This window comes from Equus przewalskii, chromosome 5, assembly GCF_037783145.1.
Source record: "Equus przewalskii isolate Varuska chromosome 5, EquPr2, whole genome shotgun sequence".
Taxonomy (NCBI): Eukaryota; Metazoa; Chordata; class Mammalia; order Perissodactyla; family Equidae; genus Equus; species Equus przewalskii.
In genome coordinates, this window is record NC_091835.1 from 67826745 (window position 1) to 67840910 (window position 14166).

The window sequence follows — 14166 nt, forward strand, 5'->3', positions numbered from 1 at the left end:
GTTGTTTTTTTATTTGTCGTTTAAAAACAAACTTGGAAGAAGCAAAATCCAAAACTTGCCCTTTGCCTCTTGCAACATAAATTATGTACAGTTCAGAATGATCGCTGATACAAAACATGCCAAGGACAGGGGCGCTGGGGGAGGAGGGAGAGAGGGCGCTTTAAAAAAGGGAATCATTTCATCCGTTGTTACGAAGGACCAACCTTGCTGTACAGGATACACACAACACAAAATAAAGTCTTCACGGGATTCACACTTGTCAGCGATTTATTTTTTAAAAAGGGGGAGGGTCCTGGAGGTGAAGGGAGAAGACCGTAAAGGGGAAAAACTGAAAATTGAATATGTGCAAGTGTAAACCAACCCAAAATACAAACACGGGGGGAAGGGGAGAGGAGGGAATTCTGATGCAATTATACAGGCGGGGTACTTAAAAAAAACCAACAACCAAAATTCCAACCTGTAGCTTGGGTCTGAGTTAGTTTATATAAAAATTAAAAACTGTATAAGGTTTCTTCACTAAATTCTACAGGACTATCGGATACCTAGCATATGCTTACAAAGTCTGCCCCATCCCCTTTTCCCAATCCCAGGGCCCAAGCCCCAACCAGAGCCTGACTCACAGGAGCCAATCTCTCCCTCCCTGTAGCCTAGGCCTTTTGCTCTTGGAAAAGGAACATCCAATGGCTTTGGGGGCAGCAGCCCAGTCTCCCCACTGTCTGATTTAATTACAGTGGTTTCTGTGGGGGTGAGGGGATGTTATTCTCTTAAACATTTGCAGCTTGAAACAGTTGAGGAAGCAGCTTAAAAAAAAAAAAAAAAAACTCCCTACCCCCATCAATCCGCAACCCCCCAAATTCAAAAACAAAACAAAACAAACCTAAAATCACAACAGCGACCGTGCTCCCCCTCCAGCAGGCCTGCCCATCCACTGCCACCAAGCCCATCCCTACACTCCAGACATTTGATTCTTGAAAATATTAATTACAAAATGCCCTTTGCCCACAGCCCCTAGGAGAGAACTGCATATAAGCTTCATCTTCATCCCCATGGCTCCCTACCAGAGAGGGGTCTGGGGCCTCACCCACCCCCTGACCTACCCCTACCCCCAGGAAGAGGTTCAACTGCAGCACAAGCTTGGGCAGAAAGGGGAAGGAAAGGGAGGCAGGGACCCCATCACCCTCTGGCTCCCCCTGGGGCCAGCTCACTTTTGTGCGTTATAACATAGTCCAACTATACAACAGGGGGTGGGACTCGCCCAGCCTCTATACCCCCACCTTACAGCAGTCACAGCCAGGGGGTGGGGAGGAGGGGGTGAGGAAAAGGGCGGTAGGTTGGGTAATGGAGGGGCCCCCCCACAAGGGGAGCTCCATGTGTCCGCCCCACACCCCCCTACCATTTATAAACTGGTTTTGTAAAAAGAAAATAGATATATTTATATAGAATATATAAAGCACAAAAATTAGTAGTTTTACATTTGCTCTCCCCGGGGGTGGGGGGAGAGGGGAGGGTTCTCACCTCCAGCCGGCTCCCCCATGCCCCACAAGACTATGTACAATCCCATGTATAAATAGATAAATACCCCCCACCCTCCCCGCGCTGACACTAAGCTCCCCCACCCCCACATCACCACCCCTTCCCACCAGACCAGCAGCAGTTTGGTGACTGAGGGAAAGTGGGAGCTCCGGGCCACACCCTGCCTCACTGGGTATGGGCATGCCACTCAGGGATAGCCCTCACCCTACCACCCACCCACCCCATCCAGGGGCTGGAGGGCAAATGGGCTCATGATGGGGTTGGGAAAACAGGAGGGAGATATCCTGGTCCTAGGTTTAGCACACCCCTCCTGCCCCCATGTCCAGATGGAGAAGGAAGTCCTAGAGCAACTAGGGGCCAGTCATCCCCAATCTTCATCATCATTAGCCTCAACCACCATCCCATGCCCATAATTAAAAACAAAGATGGATTTTTTGTTGTTGTTTTTTCTTCCTCCTCCTACCCCCCTTCCACCCACTCAGAAGAGGGCAGTGAGGTGGGGGAGAGGGTTGGGGCAGTAGGGGGCTTGGAGAGGGTCTCACATTTCAAAACAGCAAAAAATCCAACACTTAAATGAGGTAGGTGTGGGTGTGGGGTCTCCTTGCCCGGCTTGCCTGGCGTGCCCTCCTGGGCAGCTGGGCGCCTCTTTCCCGTTCATGTTGCATTTGTCAGAGTGGAAAACAAGGAAACACAACCCATAGAGAGACAGAAACACAGAGGAGAAGAGGGAGACAGAGACAGATTGAGAGGGAAAGGGATGGGGGTGAGGGTGGGGGCAGGACCCGGCAGGCAGGGCCAGGTGTGGGACCCGGCCTTTGGGATTGTCAAGCTTAGTCAAGTCTCTTTGCAGCCTTGAGTTGGGCCGGAGAGGTCGGTGGGAGCAGCAGGGCTGTGAGGCCCGGCCACACATCCTCCTCCCCCCTCCCTGCTGCCTCCCAGATGCTTCTGGGTAGTTCCCGGCCCATATCCCCCTCAAACCTGAGATGCCCAATGGCTGCTTCTGTCTGGCCCCTCCTGGAGCTGGGGGCAGAGATGCCAGCCTGGGGGCCGGTGGCGGGGAAGAGGGTTGTCCCTGGTGCCCAGGGTGGGCTTGGCCTAGGGCCCTCTGCCCCAGCCTCCTGCTCCAGGGGCTCCGGTCAGCCGGCAGCCCCAGCCCTGGGTCCTGGCTCTGGCTGCTACCTCTCTTCCCCCTCAACCCTTTCAGGGAAGAGATTGGGGGTGGGGGGACTCCCCTGCCTGGTAGCCACAAAGCTTCTTAGTTCATCCATTTCCGACAATTCCAGGCTCCACAGTGGCAGGGGATCTTGTGCTGATCGTCCTCAAAGTCAAACTGATAGTCATAGGTCAGCTGGAAAGAGAAGAGGGCAGAATCAATGCCAGCCCCTTGGAGGCAGTGGGGGAGGGCAGAGAAGATCTGATCTAAGGGCAGTGGCCTTGGAATTGGGCTCCTGAGGAATGGCAGAGAAGAGGGAGCTGCTTTGTCACTCACTCAGGATGCTTCCTCTCACCTCCTCTCCTTTGGGGATTCGCCGGCTAGAGATGATAATGATTTTATCCTCCTTGTCGAACGTCACAACTTCTGCCACACAGTTAGGGGCACAGGAATGGTTAATGTACCTAGGAAGCGGGACAGAGTCAGGGATGCCAGGCAACTGAGTTGGGATGATTCTGGTTCCTTGTTAGCCCACCCCCAGAATGCCACCCTCAGGAACCCCTAAATCCCTCCTTCTTCATTCTTCTCTCACCTGGCAGGGCCTCCGGTCAACGTAGCATCAATCACATGTTCATTGTTTATTCGGAACATGTAGATGCCTCGATTCTAGAAAGGCAGAGGTTGCAGAAGGAGGGGCAAGAATATCAGAAAACGGCAGCAGTGGTGGTGGTGGGATCAGGTGGTGGACTCAGGCAGTGGGCTTATCTTCATTTCTCATTCTTCCTTTTTCCCACCTCTCCTCTCCTCCTCCCACAGCTTTCCACCTGCTCCTCTGGCCTCAGTCCTGCCCCTTGTTCCTTGGCTAAGCATGGACCATGCACCATGATGGCCCCTCTGCCAGCCCATACCTGCTCCTCATAGATTTTCTCCCGCCGGTTGGCCACCTCGTTGCGAATGATGGTGCCAATGTACTCGATGACCATTGTGTGCTTTTCTAGGTCCTTGGCTGCATAAAGCCCCAGGCCCTGGATACGGGAGCGAGCCAGGTACACATTGTTCTTCCACTCAGTGCGCAGCCGCCGGTACTGAGATGACTTGGAGTGCACAAACTGCTTGCTGTACGGGGTGTTGGTCTCTCCTGTGAAGGTGCTCTGATATGCCTTGGACATGCTGGTGCTGTTCAGGGTGTGGGGCCTGGGAGGCGATACAGTCCATGACAAGAGAGTTCTCCCTTAGATCAAGCACACGCCACCCGCCTCCTCCCTGGGATTTGCAACACACCAGTTAGGGACGTGTGCTGCCTTAGGAATGGAGTGGAGGCATCTGGGCCTTGGCTTTGGTGAGGCAGCAACTAGCTACGGGGACCCTTCTGACACCCTGGGTGGCACAGAGAGCCCAGGATGGGGGGTGAGGGGTGGAGGGAGGGGGTGGCACCAATTCCCCTACACTGAGCCCACTCTCCCATCTCCCCACCTTCTACCACCCTTCTGCCAAACCATCCTCCAGGCCATGCTCCTCTGGGAGGTCTTCCCCAAGCAGTCCAGGCCTGGAATTTAAGCTCATGGTTTGCTCAAATGTCTGAGTCCTACCTCTTGCTCATACTGGAAGCCCTGAACCTGGGCTGGATCTGAATTAAAACTGGCTCTGAATTCAGCCAAAAGGTGGTATCTTTTCCTTTCTCCAGACTGTCCCCTTCTCTGATGTAACGTTGGGCTCCGTGCAGGTGGCTCAGTGCAGGGGAATGACTGCTGCCTGGCAGGAAGCCTTTCACCACCCTAGGGCACCAGCCAAGTTCTTGCCCATCCCAGAGCAGTGGTTTTCAAACATTTTTTATTCTTTTTTATTTAGCAGAAATCTTTTTTCTTCTTTAACAAAATGTTAGTGGAACTCCAATACATAAACTAGACGAAAATGGAACTTTTCTGGTTGAATCCAATTTGGGGAAGGTGGGGCCATACATGGGGAGGGCCAAGCTCTGCCCACGCAGTTTATGGGTTCCAGGGCTTTTGGAACACTCATAGTTTGAAAACCACTGTTGTAGAGCATCGAGGACTAGGGCTGACGAGGGTAGAGTCTGACATTCTACGACAGCCCAAGGAGCAACCGAAGGCCTTCAAGAAGGCCCTGCTACCGTGCATTCTGCCTCCCTCTACCCAGGGACCAAAATCAGGCTACCGTGATACACAGAAAGAACAGTGAACCACAAGTCAAGAGGTAAGGTTCTGGTCCCAGCTGTGTGACCTTTGTCTAGTCACTTAACCTTTCTGGGTCTCAGTTTTCTCAGCTGTAAAACGGGGGTCATACCACCTGCCCTACCTACCTCATAAGGTTGTTGTGAGGATCAAATGAGATAATGGATGTGAAAACGCTTTGAAAAAAAAAGTATAAAGTGCTATACAAATGTAAGGTTTTATTATTTTTCTATCATATTTCTAATTATTTATTTTTGATACCAACTCAGCCGGGGGAAGGGAAGGTGACCCTAGCACTCATGGGGTGTCTGAGGTTTGGGACAATCATAGGCCCTCTGAAAGCAAAACAGGAGAGGAAGGAGGTGACTGTGTCCCTTACACATCTCATAAAATTTCACTGCTGTCTACCCAGAACCTCCCCAGCAGCCATTTCTAAGGTGCCCAAGATAAGTCTGTCCTAGACCCCAGGTCACCCCAGGATAACTGAGCAGATTAGGGGAGGAGGAAAGGGAGACCCTAGTGATAATTGCGCACCCTCTAATCAGGAGGCTTACAGGGAACCCCCAGTCTCTTCAAGGGAACTGATCTGTAACCCCAAACCCTCATAATTGGCCAGAGAATCCCTACCAACACCCACACCCACACCCCTTGGCCCCAGCCCCACAAGCTCACCGTTTGTAGTGTGTGAGGATTTTAGGCTCTGATCGGGCACAACCAGTGGGGTTGATCATGAGTGGCAGCTCCATCAGGGGGTGGCGTCCATAGCGGAATAAATAGTTTTGACAGCTTTCCACTCCAGGCAGCTGTGGGACAGGTCGTGCTCATCTTAGCCTGAGCACTTCTGGGGCAGGACCCTTGTTCCCAGTGCCCCCCTGCCCCAGCCCCTTCCTTACTGATTCAGCTATGCGCAGCACGGCATGCACTGTCAGCCCAAAGAGCTCCTCGCCTTTCAGGTACTCGGGGAAGAGCCGCAGCATGTCGGCCTCTTTTCTCATGGCAGCCACAGGCTCAATGATGCGATTCCACACAGCTAAGCAAGGAAAGAGAGCAGCCCTCAGAGGGAACTTTTGCTCACTGATCTCAGTCCTAACCTCGACCCGGAGCTAGGCTGTTTTCTATAGCGTGCACATCTCCCTGTTGTGAGGGCGTGTGGTTCTTCAAGACCTTCTCTTGGCCTCCCAGTCTGTCTCCCTCAACAAGCCAGAAGGCTTCCCACCCTGGAGGGGCATCAGAGAGCCTTGGGACACAGAAACATGACCCCAGGGCCTAGAAGACCCAGCACAGGCCACGGGCCTCGCTGAGAGCCAGAACAACAGGCATGCTTTGGAGTTGGGAAGGTTGGATTCAGGTTCTAGTACTGGTCATGGGGACCATAAGCCAAATACTTAAATCTCTCTAAGACTCAGTTTCTTCACATACAAACCCAATATAATAGTACTTACCTCATCGGGTTGCATGAACAAAATGACCTCTATCAGTCACTTAGCTGTCTGTGGCACACAGTACACGCTCACTAAAAAGTAACTGCTCTTACTGTTATTTTTATCATTAACACTAAAACTAAGATCAAAAGAATTTTGTCCAGGGGAACGCAACCATAAGGAACTCGAGGTTAGGATCGGATTGGACGAGCCAGCCGACAGGGTCTCAGAACTGAGGCTAGGAAAGGGAGCTGGAACACGTGAAGTTAGACAAGCAGAATCTCTGCAATTACAAGAGAATGTAAGATGACTGAGAGAGGCTAAAACATGTTCTCTGGGCATCTTAAGAGACCTCTGCCTGCCTGCGGTTGGGGAAAGGTCACTCACAGGGACCCTGAAGATCTCTTCTTGACATCATAAATGTGATTCTGGGAGAAACTTGCCCAAATCCATATTATCATTTCAAGGGCCCAGTGCTCACCCTGGGGAGAGGCATCAGTGAAGACCAGGTCCTCCAGGCCCTGCTCGATGACTTTGATGACGAATTCTGGCCGCCCGTTGTTCTCGCCAATGGAGCAGCGGTAGCAGCAGCGGCGGTTGTTGGTGCGGAGACTCCAGTAGATGCGCGTAGCCTCGTAGCCCACGGGATAGAGGGCAGTGGCACTGTGGAAATCAGCCATCTGGTGGGGGAGCAGCTGTCCAATGGCATGGAACACAAGGCCTCCAACACGGAACATGTGTAGCCGCTCTCCCCGCTGGATGATGCTGGCGATTTGCTTCACCTCATCCCGCTCAATGTAGACCCGCCGGAAGACAGCAAAAGAGCTCAGCTCCTGCTCACAGGGCCCCTTGATCTTATGCATTGGACAGAGCATGGTCTTGTCCTTGAAGAACATGCACTTGGCGCGGATGGCGCAGGCAAAATGGTAGACGTTGGGACAACGCATGCGATTACAGCTGCTGGTGGCACCAGTGCGCTGGCACAGGGAGCACTTGGTTAGCAGTCCTCGGTGCAGAGCAACCTCCACATTCATCAGCGCCCCACCCTGCGTCTCATATACTTCCGTGGACCACAGGGCACAGTTGAGATGCACCCACAGGTCCAGGTCCAGGTTCAGCAGGCGGGCGGGCCCATCAGTGGCCCCATCACCCTCCTCATGACAGAAGCAGCAGCGCCGCATGTCTCGAGGCACCTTGTCGGGTCGCAGGGCTGTTCCAAGCTGTTCCATAAACTCTGCCACTTCCCGTTCATCCTCCTGCCGCCCACTGCCCTTCTGGATCGTCAGCAGCAGCCGCAGCCGCTTCCAACGCACCCCCTTCCACTTCTTGAGGCGAGGGGTCCGGGAATCTTCACCCTCTTCAGAGGGCCGGGCTCGGGGCTTGGGCCGGGCTGATTCAGGGGATGAAGCCAGTGGCAGAGGCGAGGGAACTGGTGGCTCAGCTGAGGGTTCAGCCGGAAGTTCAACTAGGGGTTCAGTAGCAGGGCTAGCAGGAGAGGGTGCCAAGGGGGATGGGGGTGGGGAGGGTTCTTCAGGAGGCGGGGCTGAGAGCTGTCGCACATCCAGATTGGAGACATTGTAGGTGTAGCTGTGTTGGGTAGGTGGCTCTGGGGCAGGGCTCTCCTACGGGAGGGCGTGCACCCTGTATGTTAGTGCCAGCTCCTTACTTAAGTAGCTCCCTCCCTCGTCGCACCCAGATTCCATTCTCTGCCTTCTTTGCCCTAGCCAGGTACCCATCCCTTTTCCTCCCCAAGACCCACCTGTTTCAGGAGGCTCAAGATGTCTAGCTGGCTCTTGAGGGTATAGCCAGGCAACACAGCATCAAATTGCTTCAGCCAATCAGGGCCAGCTTCTGGACTCTTGCCGCCCAGACCCTTGTCTTTCCCGCCTGCAGGAAGGAAGGGGTCAGGGCCTCCCACCAGAATCATTCCCTGTAGGTCCCAAGGAGTTTTCCTGCCACACTCACCAGGGCCCTCAGCTTCCCCCTTCTTAGGCTCAATGCCTGCCCTGGCTGGGCTCTCTGGGAGCAGCACCTCGTAGTTGTTGGGGATCTTCATGCTTAGCAGCTCTGCAACTGCCACCATCACACCATTCAGGTTCTGCCAGGGCAGGGAAGGGGATGGGAGAGCCGTGTTGGCAGAGTGTGCAGAGTAAGCACTACCACCAGCTTGGTGGGGACAAGGACACCCAGCACACACTCCCCAAGCAGCCGGTCAGTCCTGCCCCTGCGCCATCCAGCTCCTCTCACACACCTCCTTACAGTAGCCTTTCCCAAACTGCTGTGGGCATTAACAGGAGCTCCACCAAAAGGGACCTGTGTCAACTAAGTTTTGGAAATGATGCACACTATATCCACAACTTGGAGACTCATGATCCACATTAGCCAATTAAAGGAGCTGAGGAGTCTGGCAGTAAAGAAACCTGTTTTGTTGTTTTAATTGGGATTTCCAATTTTCTTTGACCACAAAACCCTGTTAACATTTTCAAAAGAACAGAGTGCCACCAATGTGACTGGAGACATGCTGTCTTGCTGCACTGGTCACATTACACACATTCTCCTTATTTGTTGACTTGTGTCTTGACCACTGGACTATGAGCTCCTTGAGGTCAGGGACCCCTCATGCTTCATTTACCCTAATCCCACAGTCTCACCCAGGCTTTCACACACAGTGGGTCCTTAGTACATAGTTTTGAATGATCGAATTTATCCAGACAAGCTCTAGGGACTGCCCTCTGATCAGTATCCCCTTGGCCTCCAAGTCACCCCCAGGACACACCTTGGCTGCAGCAGCAGAGACCGTCAGCATGACTGACACCTCGCTTCCTTTGCCCTTTTCCCAAGTTGTGGCAGGCAGCTTCCCAGGGGCCTCCAGGTCCAGGGACCCATAAGGTTTGGTATCTGGGAAGACTGAATGAGAAAGAGGGACCTGTGTAAGCTCCAACTGCCTCTCTCCCCCAGCCTGAGACAACCCAGCCTGGCCTGGCCCATGCCCAGAGCAGCCTTTACCTGGGATGCTGGCCCGAGGAATGATGGGGATGACAGGGGAGAGAGCCCGGTCGTCCTGCTCCCACCGGCCTGAGCCCAGCTGAGGGAAACGAGGAGCCTCCTCCCCTAGGATGCTCTCAGGAGATGAAGCCGGCACAATGCTGTCAGGAGAATCACTGTCCTCATCACTCTCCATCCTGTAACCCAAAAGTAGATATTTGTTGTTACAGCCCTGCAGACGCCTCCTCCCAAATATAGAGACTAGATGTCCTATCCTTACTTGAAATCTGCTATTGGCCAAAGGAAAAATGAGGCAACCTGCCCCCCACTCCCATTCCTTATCTCCATTTCCGGCCCCACTCCCACCTGACATCCTCAGTCTGATTGTGAGGGGGTGTAGGCAAGGCGGCCAGCAGGTCTAGACTCTTCACCTCTGAAGCATCTGAGGGGTAGATAAGGAGAAGAAAAGTCAGGCTGAGGTTCACCGGAGCTGATGGTGCTTTCTCCTCTATATTCCAGGCCTGACTAGTACAAGCTCTAGCTTAGTTATTGTGACCACTGTCTACCCATCCACCCATTTACCAGTCTGGGTTAGACAAGCTGCATCTATTGAGCCTTTCTTATGTGCCAGGCCCTGGGATCTAGGTTCACTCTTTGTTTATAATCTTTTAACAACTCCATGAGACCAGTATTATAATACCCATTTTACAGTGAGGAAATTGAGGCTCACACAAGTCAATCAAGTTACTTAGCTGCAGTAACACAACTAAACGAATGCAGGAGTCAGGATCCAAATCCAGATCTGACTGTGGTTCCATACCCACTAAAGCTAGGCTGTTCCTTACAAATGAAAGCTCCATTAACCCTCTCCCTGCCATCCCCCTCCTGTCGCCTTTTCTCTAGACTCCAGAAGCCCATCCTTGCCTCCAGCAAAGGAGTCCTGAAGAGGACCTTCCTATCTCATACCCTCCCTTCCTGTTGTGTATGCACACAGAGTAATATGCAACCCACTCACAGCTTAAACTGTGTGTCAAGGCACACTAACTGGCTTGGACCCTAGCCACCAAGTCCTGCTAGGGGAGAAGCCCCTCTGCCCCTGACTTACCCCTCAGTGTGCCTTCAGTGTCCCGGGCAGAGGCAGCATCCTTGGGGTGCTCCCCCAGCTCTTCAGATGCAGTGACACCATTTACCATCTTCTGCTGCACCGATGGGGGTGGGGTGGGGGGCAGCGACGAGGGTGGTGTCGGCGGGTTACTCAGGTTATTCTGGGGGTGGGGTGGGGTGTTGTGCGCAAGATGGCATAGGGAGACTGACATAATCTCCTGGCCCCACACTACATCAGCAATTTCCTCAAGTCTTCCACTCCCACCTCCACCTCCCCAAGAATCTCATCATCCCCGAAAGGTATCACCATTTTTCTGACCTTGGTAAGCAGCTGGGAATAATAGTCAGGGCCAGTGGGCAGCGCCCCACTTCCAAAGGCCCCCCTCAGCTGGCACTGCCCATTGATCGGGCAGCCACTGCCAAAAGGAGCAAAGAGGCTGAAATTGGCGGTGATGGTAGGCTCTGTTAGGGGCAGCAGGGACAGCTCCTAGGAGGGGCAAGATGACAAGGTTGGAAACCTGCAGCACGTACATCTCCACCACTGCACAGCTGGGGGCCAGGGTGCCCCCTATCCTGGGACGGGACCCGGGGACTGGCTCCTGGGGGTCACCTGTTTCAGCTGTTTCAGCAAGGCCTCGCTGGCCCTGACCCCGTCCTCCTTCCGCAGCTTCTTTCGGGAGCTCACCAACCTGTCGCTTGCCTTCTGTACCCGCTTGGGCTTCGGTGTCAAAGGCTTCCTGGCTGCTGTATCCTAAGCCAGATAAACCCACAGTGAAGGCTGCTGTCCTCCTTGGAGCCCTCACCTCTTGTTTGACCCAGATCTGCTCACTCTGCCCCCAGGCTCCAGGCCTCCTCACTCTGACCTCTCCACTCTAGCTAGAGTACTCACCTCCTTGTTGCTGGTAGTACCCTGTAGTTTCTGCTCCAGCCCAGCCAGCTTGCTGTCAATGTGCCCGTTGATCTCAGCTCGCAGCCCCTCAGGCCCCTGCCCAGTGCTGAGTTGCACATTCTTTGCCCGTAGAAGCTTCTGCAAGAGCAGATGCCCAGCCTCTGAGCGGGGGCCTGCCAGCAGGAGGTGGTTGCTGGTACCTGGTGCCCCTATTGGCTCCCCATTGGCCTCCCTCTTCACTGCCTGCGTTCCCAAGGCGCATGGCTCTTCCCGAGGTTCCTGCTTGATGCTGAGATGGGGTGGTTCGGGTGCCACCTGCCCATTCACCTGCTCCAGATGGCCAGGTACCAGGCTGCTCTGCTCTGGCTTGTGGGCTTCTGCAAGGTTGTCTGGGGGGTCCCAAGGTCCTACCCCCTTGCCGAAGAAGGCATCCGCAAGCTGGGCAGAAGCAGGTGAGACCTTCCCAGGAGGCAGTTCCAAGGGTGGCCCCTGGGGTTTTGGGGTCCCTGGCTGGATGGGGGTGAGCTGGGCTTCAGAGGGGAGCTGGGAGCTGGGAGAAGGTAATTGTGAGGAAGGTCTCTTTGGCTCTTGGGGGCTGGATGGTGTAGGTGTGGGATGGACAGGGCCAAGGACTGGTCCTGTGGATAAGGCTCCTTGTGGGGTGGGGAGCCGAGGTGCGCCCTGAGGTCGAAGCCCTGCTCCTAGCTCCTGGAGGGGGCCTGTCTGGGATCCAGGGAAGCCCCCAAGGTGGGGCTGGCGGCCTAGGAGGCCCTGAAGGGGAGAGGGCTGGGTCCCAGGGTCCTGGTAGGGTGGGGTCTGGCGTACTGCCTGACTCTGTTGCAGCTGCCGCTGCATGAGCAGTGCCTGTAGCTGCTGCTGCTGCTGAGGACTCAGGTGCCGCAGCTGTGGGTTTTTGGCGAGGACTCCTTGGAGCTGTGCTCGAAGCTGACCCACTGTAGGCATGAGTCCAGTCCCAGGCAGGCCCTGCCCAGACTGCGGGGCAGATCCTGGTTTGGCAGGCTGTGACCCTGCATTATTTTGCATGGGCCGCTCTAATCCAAGGGGCTGTTGAGAGCCCGGAAGGTTCTGGGTCATGGGCCCAGGCTGCTCCCCTAAAGAAACAGAGGATTGGGCCAGCAGGTGGGGCAGAGGTGAGGCCTCAGAAGATGATCCGTTGGTTGGCTGCCCATGGCTTCCTGCACCTGCTGTGTGGAGCAAGTTAACTTGCTGCTGCTGTTGTCCTGGGAGCCTCAGAGGTGGCTGCAGCTGCACAGAGTTGGGCTGAGGCTGGGCCTGGGGTTGGACAAGCAGGAGTGGCGCGTCCCCAGAGAGTGAGGGCTTTACCTCCCCTGGTTCAGTGGCCACGGACTCAGGAACAGTCGCTACTGCTAACGGCCCTCCCTGATGTGTGGAGGGCCCCTCAGTGGCCTCTGGAGGAAGAGCTGTCTCTACAATGCTTTGTTCCTTGCCCGTGAGAAGGAGGGTTGGGCCCAGGGCTCCGGGGCTAGAAAAGTGTTGCAGAGGCTTGGCTGGCATGCCAGGACCAAGCGTCACCTGCTGCTGCTGCTGCTGCTGTTGCTGCTGCTGCTGCTGCGGAGAAAGTAAAGTTCGGCTCTGGTTCAAGAGGCCCATCTGCTGCTGCTGCTGCTGTTGAAACTGCTGCTGCTGCTGCTGCTGCTGCTGCTGCTGCTGCTGCTGTTGCTGCTGCTGTTGCTGCTGTTGAAACTGCTGCTGCTGCTGCTGCTGCTGCTGCTGTAGCTGCTGTTGTTGTAGTTGTTGCTGTTGCTGTTGAAGTTGCTGCTGCTGCTGCTGCTGCTGCTGCTGCTGCTGCTGCTGTTGTAGCTGTTGCTGCTGCTGCTGTAGCTGTTGCTGCTGCTGCTGTAGCTGCTGTTGCTGAAGCTGTTGTTGCTGTAAGGAGCCCATGGGCTGAGCGCTCAGTTTGGGCTGCCCACTGTGTGGCATGAGACCCTGCTGAAGATGGGAAAGCCCTGCCACAGATCCCTGCTGTTGGTGCTGTTGCTGCTGCTGCTGGGCTGTGACCAGCCGGTGTCCTGTAAGGCCCTGACCCTGCTGTGCCAGCTGGGGGGAACTCAGCACCCGAGACTGGTTCAGAAGCACCTGTCTGTGCGGGCCCTGGGGACCCAAAACTCCAGGGTGGTGCTGCTGTTGCTGCTGCTGTTGCTGCTGCTGCAACACTGCCACCTGGGCAGGGCCCAGCATGCCCTGGGGCCCCTGGGGTGGTTGGGGGGACAGCTGCTGGACCAAGAGGCCCTGATGGCTGCTGGGAGGCAGAAGCCCCTGGGGCTTGGGGCCCAGAGCTGGGTTTGCTTGTACCCCTGGGCCCTGCTGCTGTTGCTGCTGGATTGCCACTTGTCCTAGGAGGTGCTGCTGCTGCTGCTGCTGCTGCTGCTGCTGCTGTTGCAGTTTCTGGGCCAATTGCATGCGTTGCTGCTGTAGCTGCAGCTGTCTTTCCTGTAAAAGCCTTGAATCAGGTCCTAGGCCTCGAAGAGCAAGGTTGCCAGGGAAAAAGCCCCCTGAGGGGCCAGCCAGGGCCCCAGCCCCACCAGAATGTTGCTGTTGTTGCTGTTGAGCCAGGGTCGTGTTGAGGAAGGGGCCACCAGGCTGTCCAGGTAGTGCCATGCCCCCAGGGGGCAGGCGAAGACCTCCAGCTTGCCCACCAGGTGGCCCCTGGGGTGGCTGCAGCCCATGGCCAGGGAGCAGCTGACCAGGGAGCTTTGTGAGTAGCCGGGGACTCTGGGAAGGGCTAAGGGCCAGCACGGCTGAGTGTTGCTGCTGCTGTTGTTGCTGCTGCTGCTGCTGCTGCTTATTCCGGTATTCTGCCATGAGATTAGTGTGCTCCTTCTGCTGCTTCCGGACCTAAGAGGGGAG

The 14166-nt window shown here is 55.1% G+C and overlaps 1 protein-coding gene across 1 annotated transcript in view; it reads right to left on the minus strand.

Annotated features, from left to right (window-relative positions):
- Positions 1–249: 249 nt before the first annotated feature.
- The window catches only part of KMT2D (lysine methyltransferase 2D), a 38520-nt gene continuing 24603 nt past the window's right edge, over positions 250–14166 (minus strand). Inside the window, 17 exon segments of the mRNA XM_070619543.1 lie at positions 250–2881; positions 3042–3150; positions 3279–3352; positions 3595–3880; positions 5007–5054; positions 5551–5681; positions 5772–5908; positions 6781–7921; positions 8059–8186; positions 8265–8397; positions 9076–9206; positions 9306–9481; positions 9651–9726; positions 10390–10549; positions 10708–10875; positions 10999–11139; positions 11278–14154. Of these exon segments, the coding sequence (XP_070475644.1) occupies positions 2789–2881; positions 3042–3150; positions 3279–3352; positions 3595–3880; positions 5007–5054; positions 5551–5681; positions 5772–5908; positions 6781–7921; positions 8059–8186; positions 8265–8397; positions 9076–9206; positions 9306–9481; positions 9651–9726; positions 10390–10549; positions 10708–10875; positions 10999–11139; positions 11278–14154 (6009 nt within the window). The 3' untranslated portion in view covers positions 250–2788.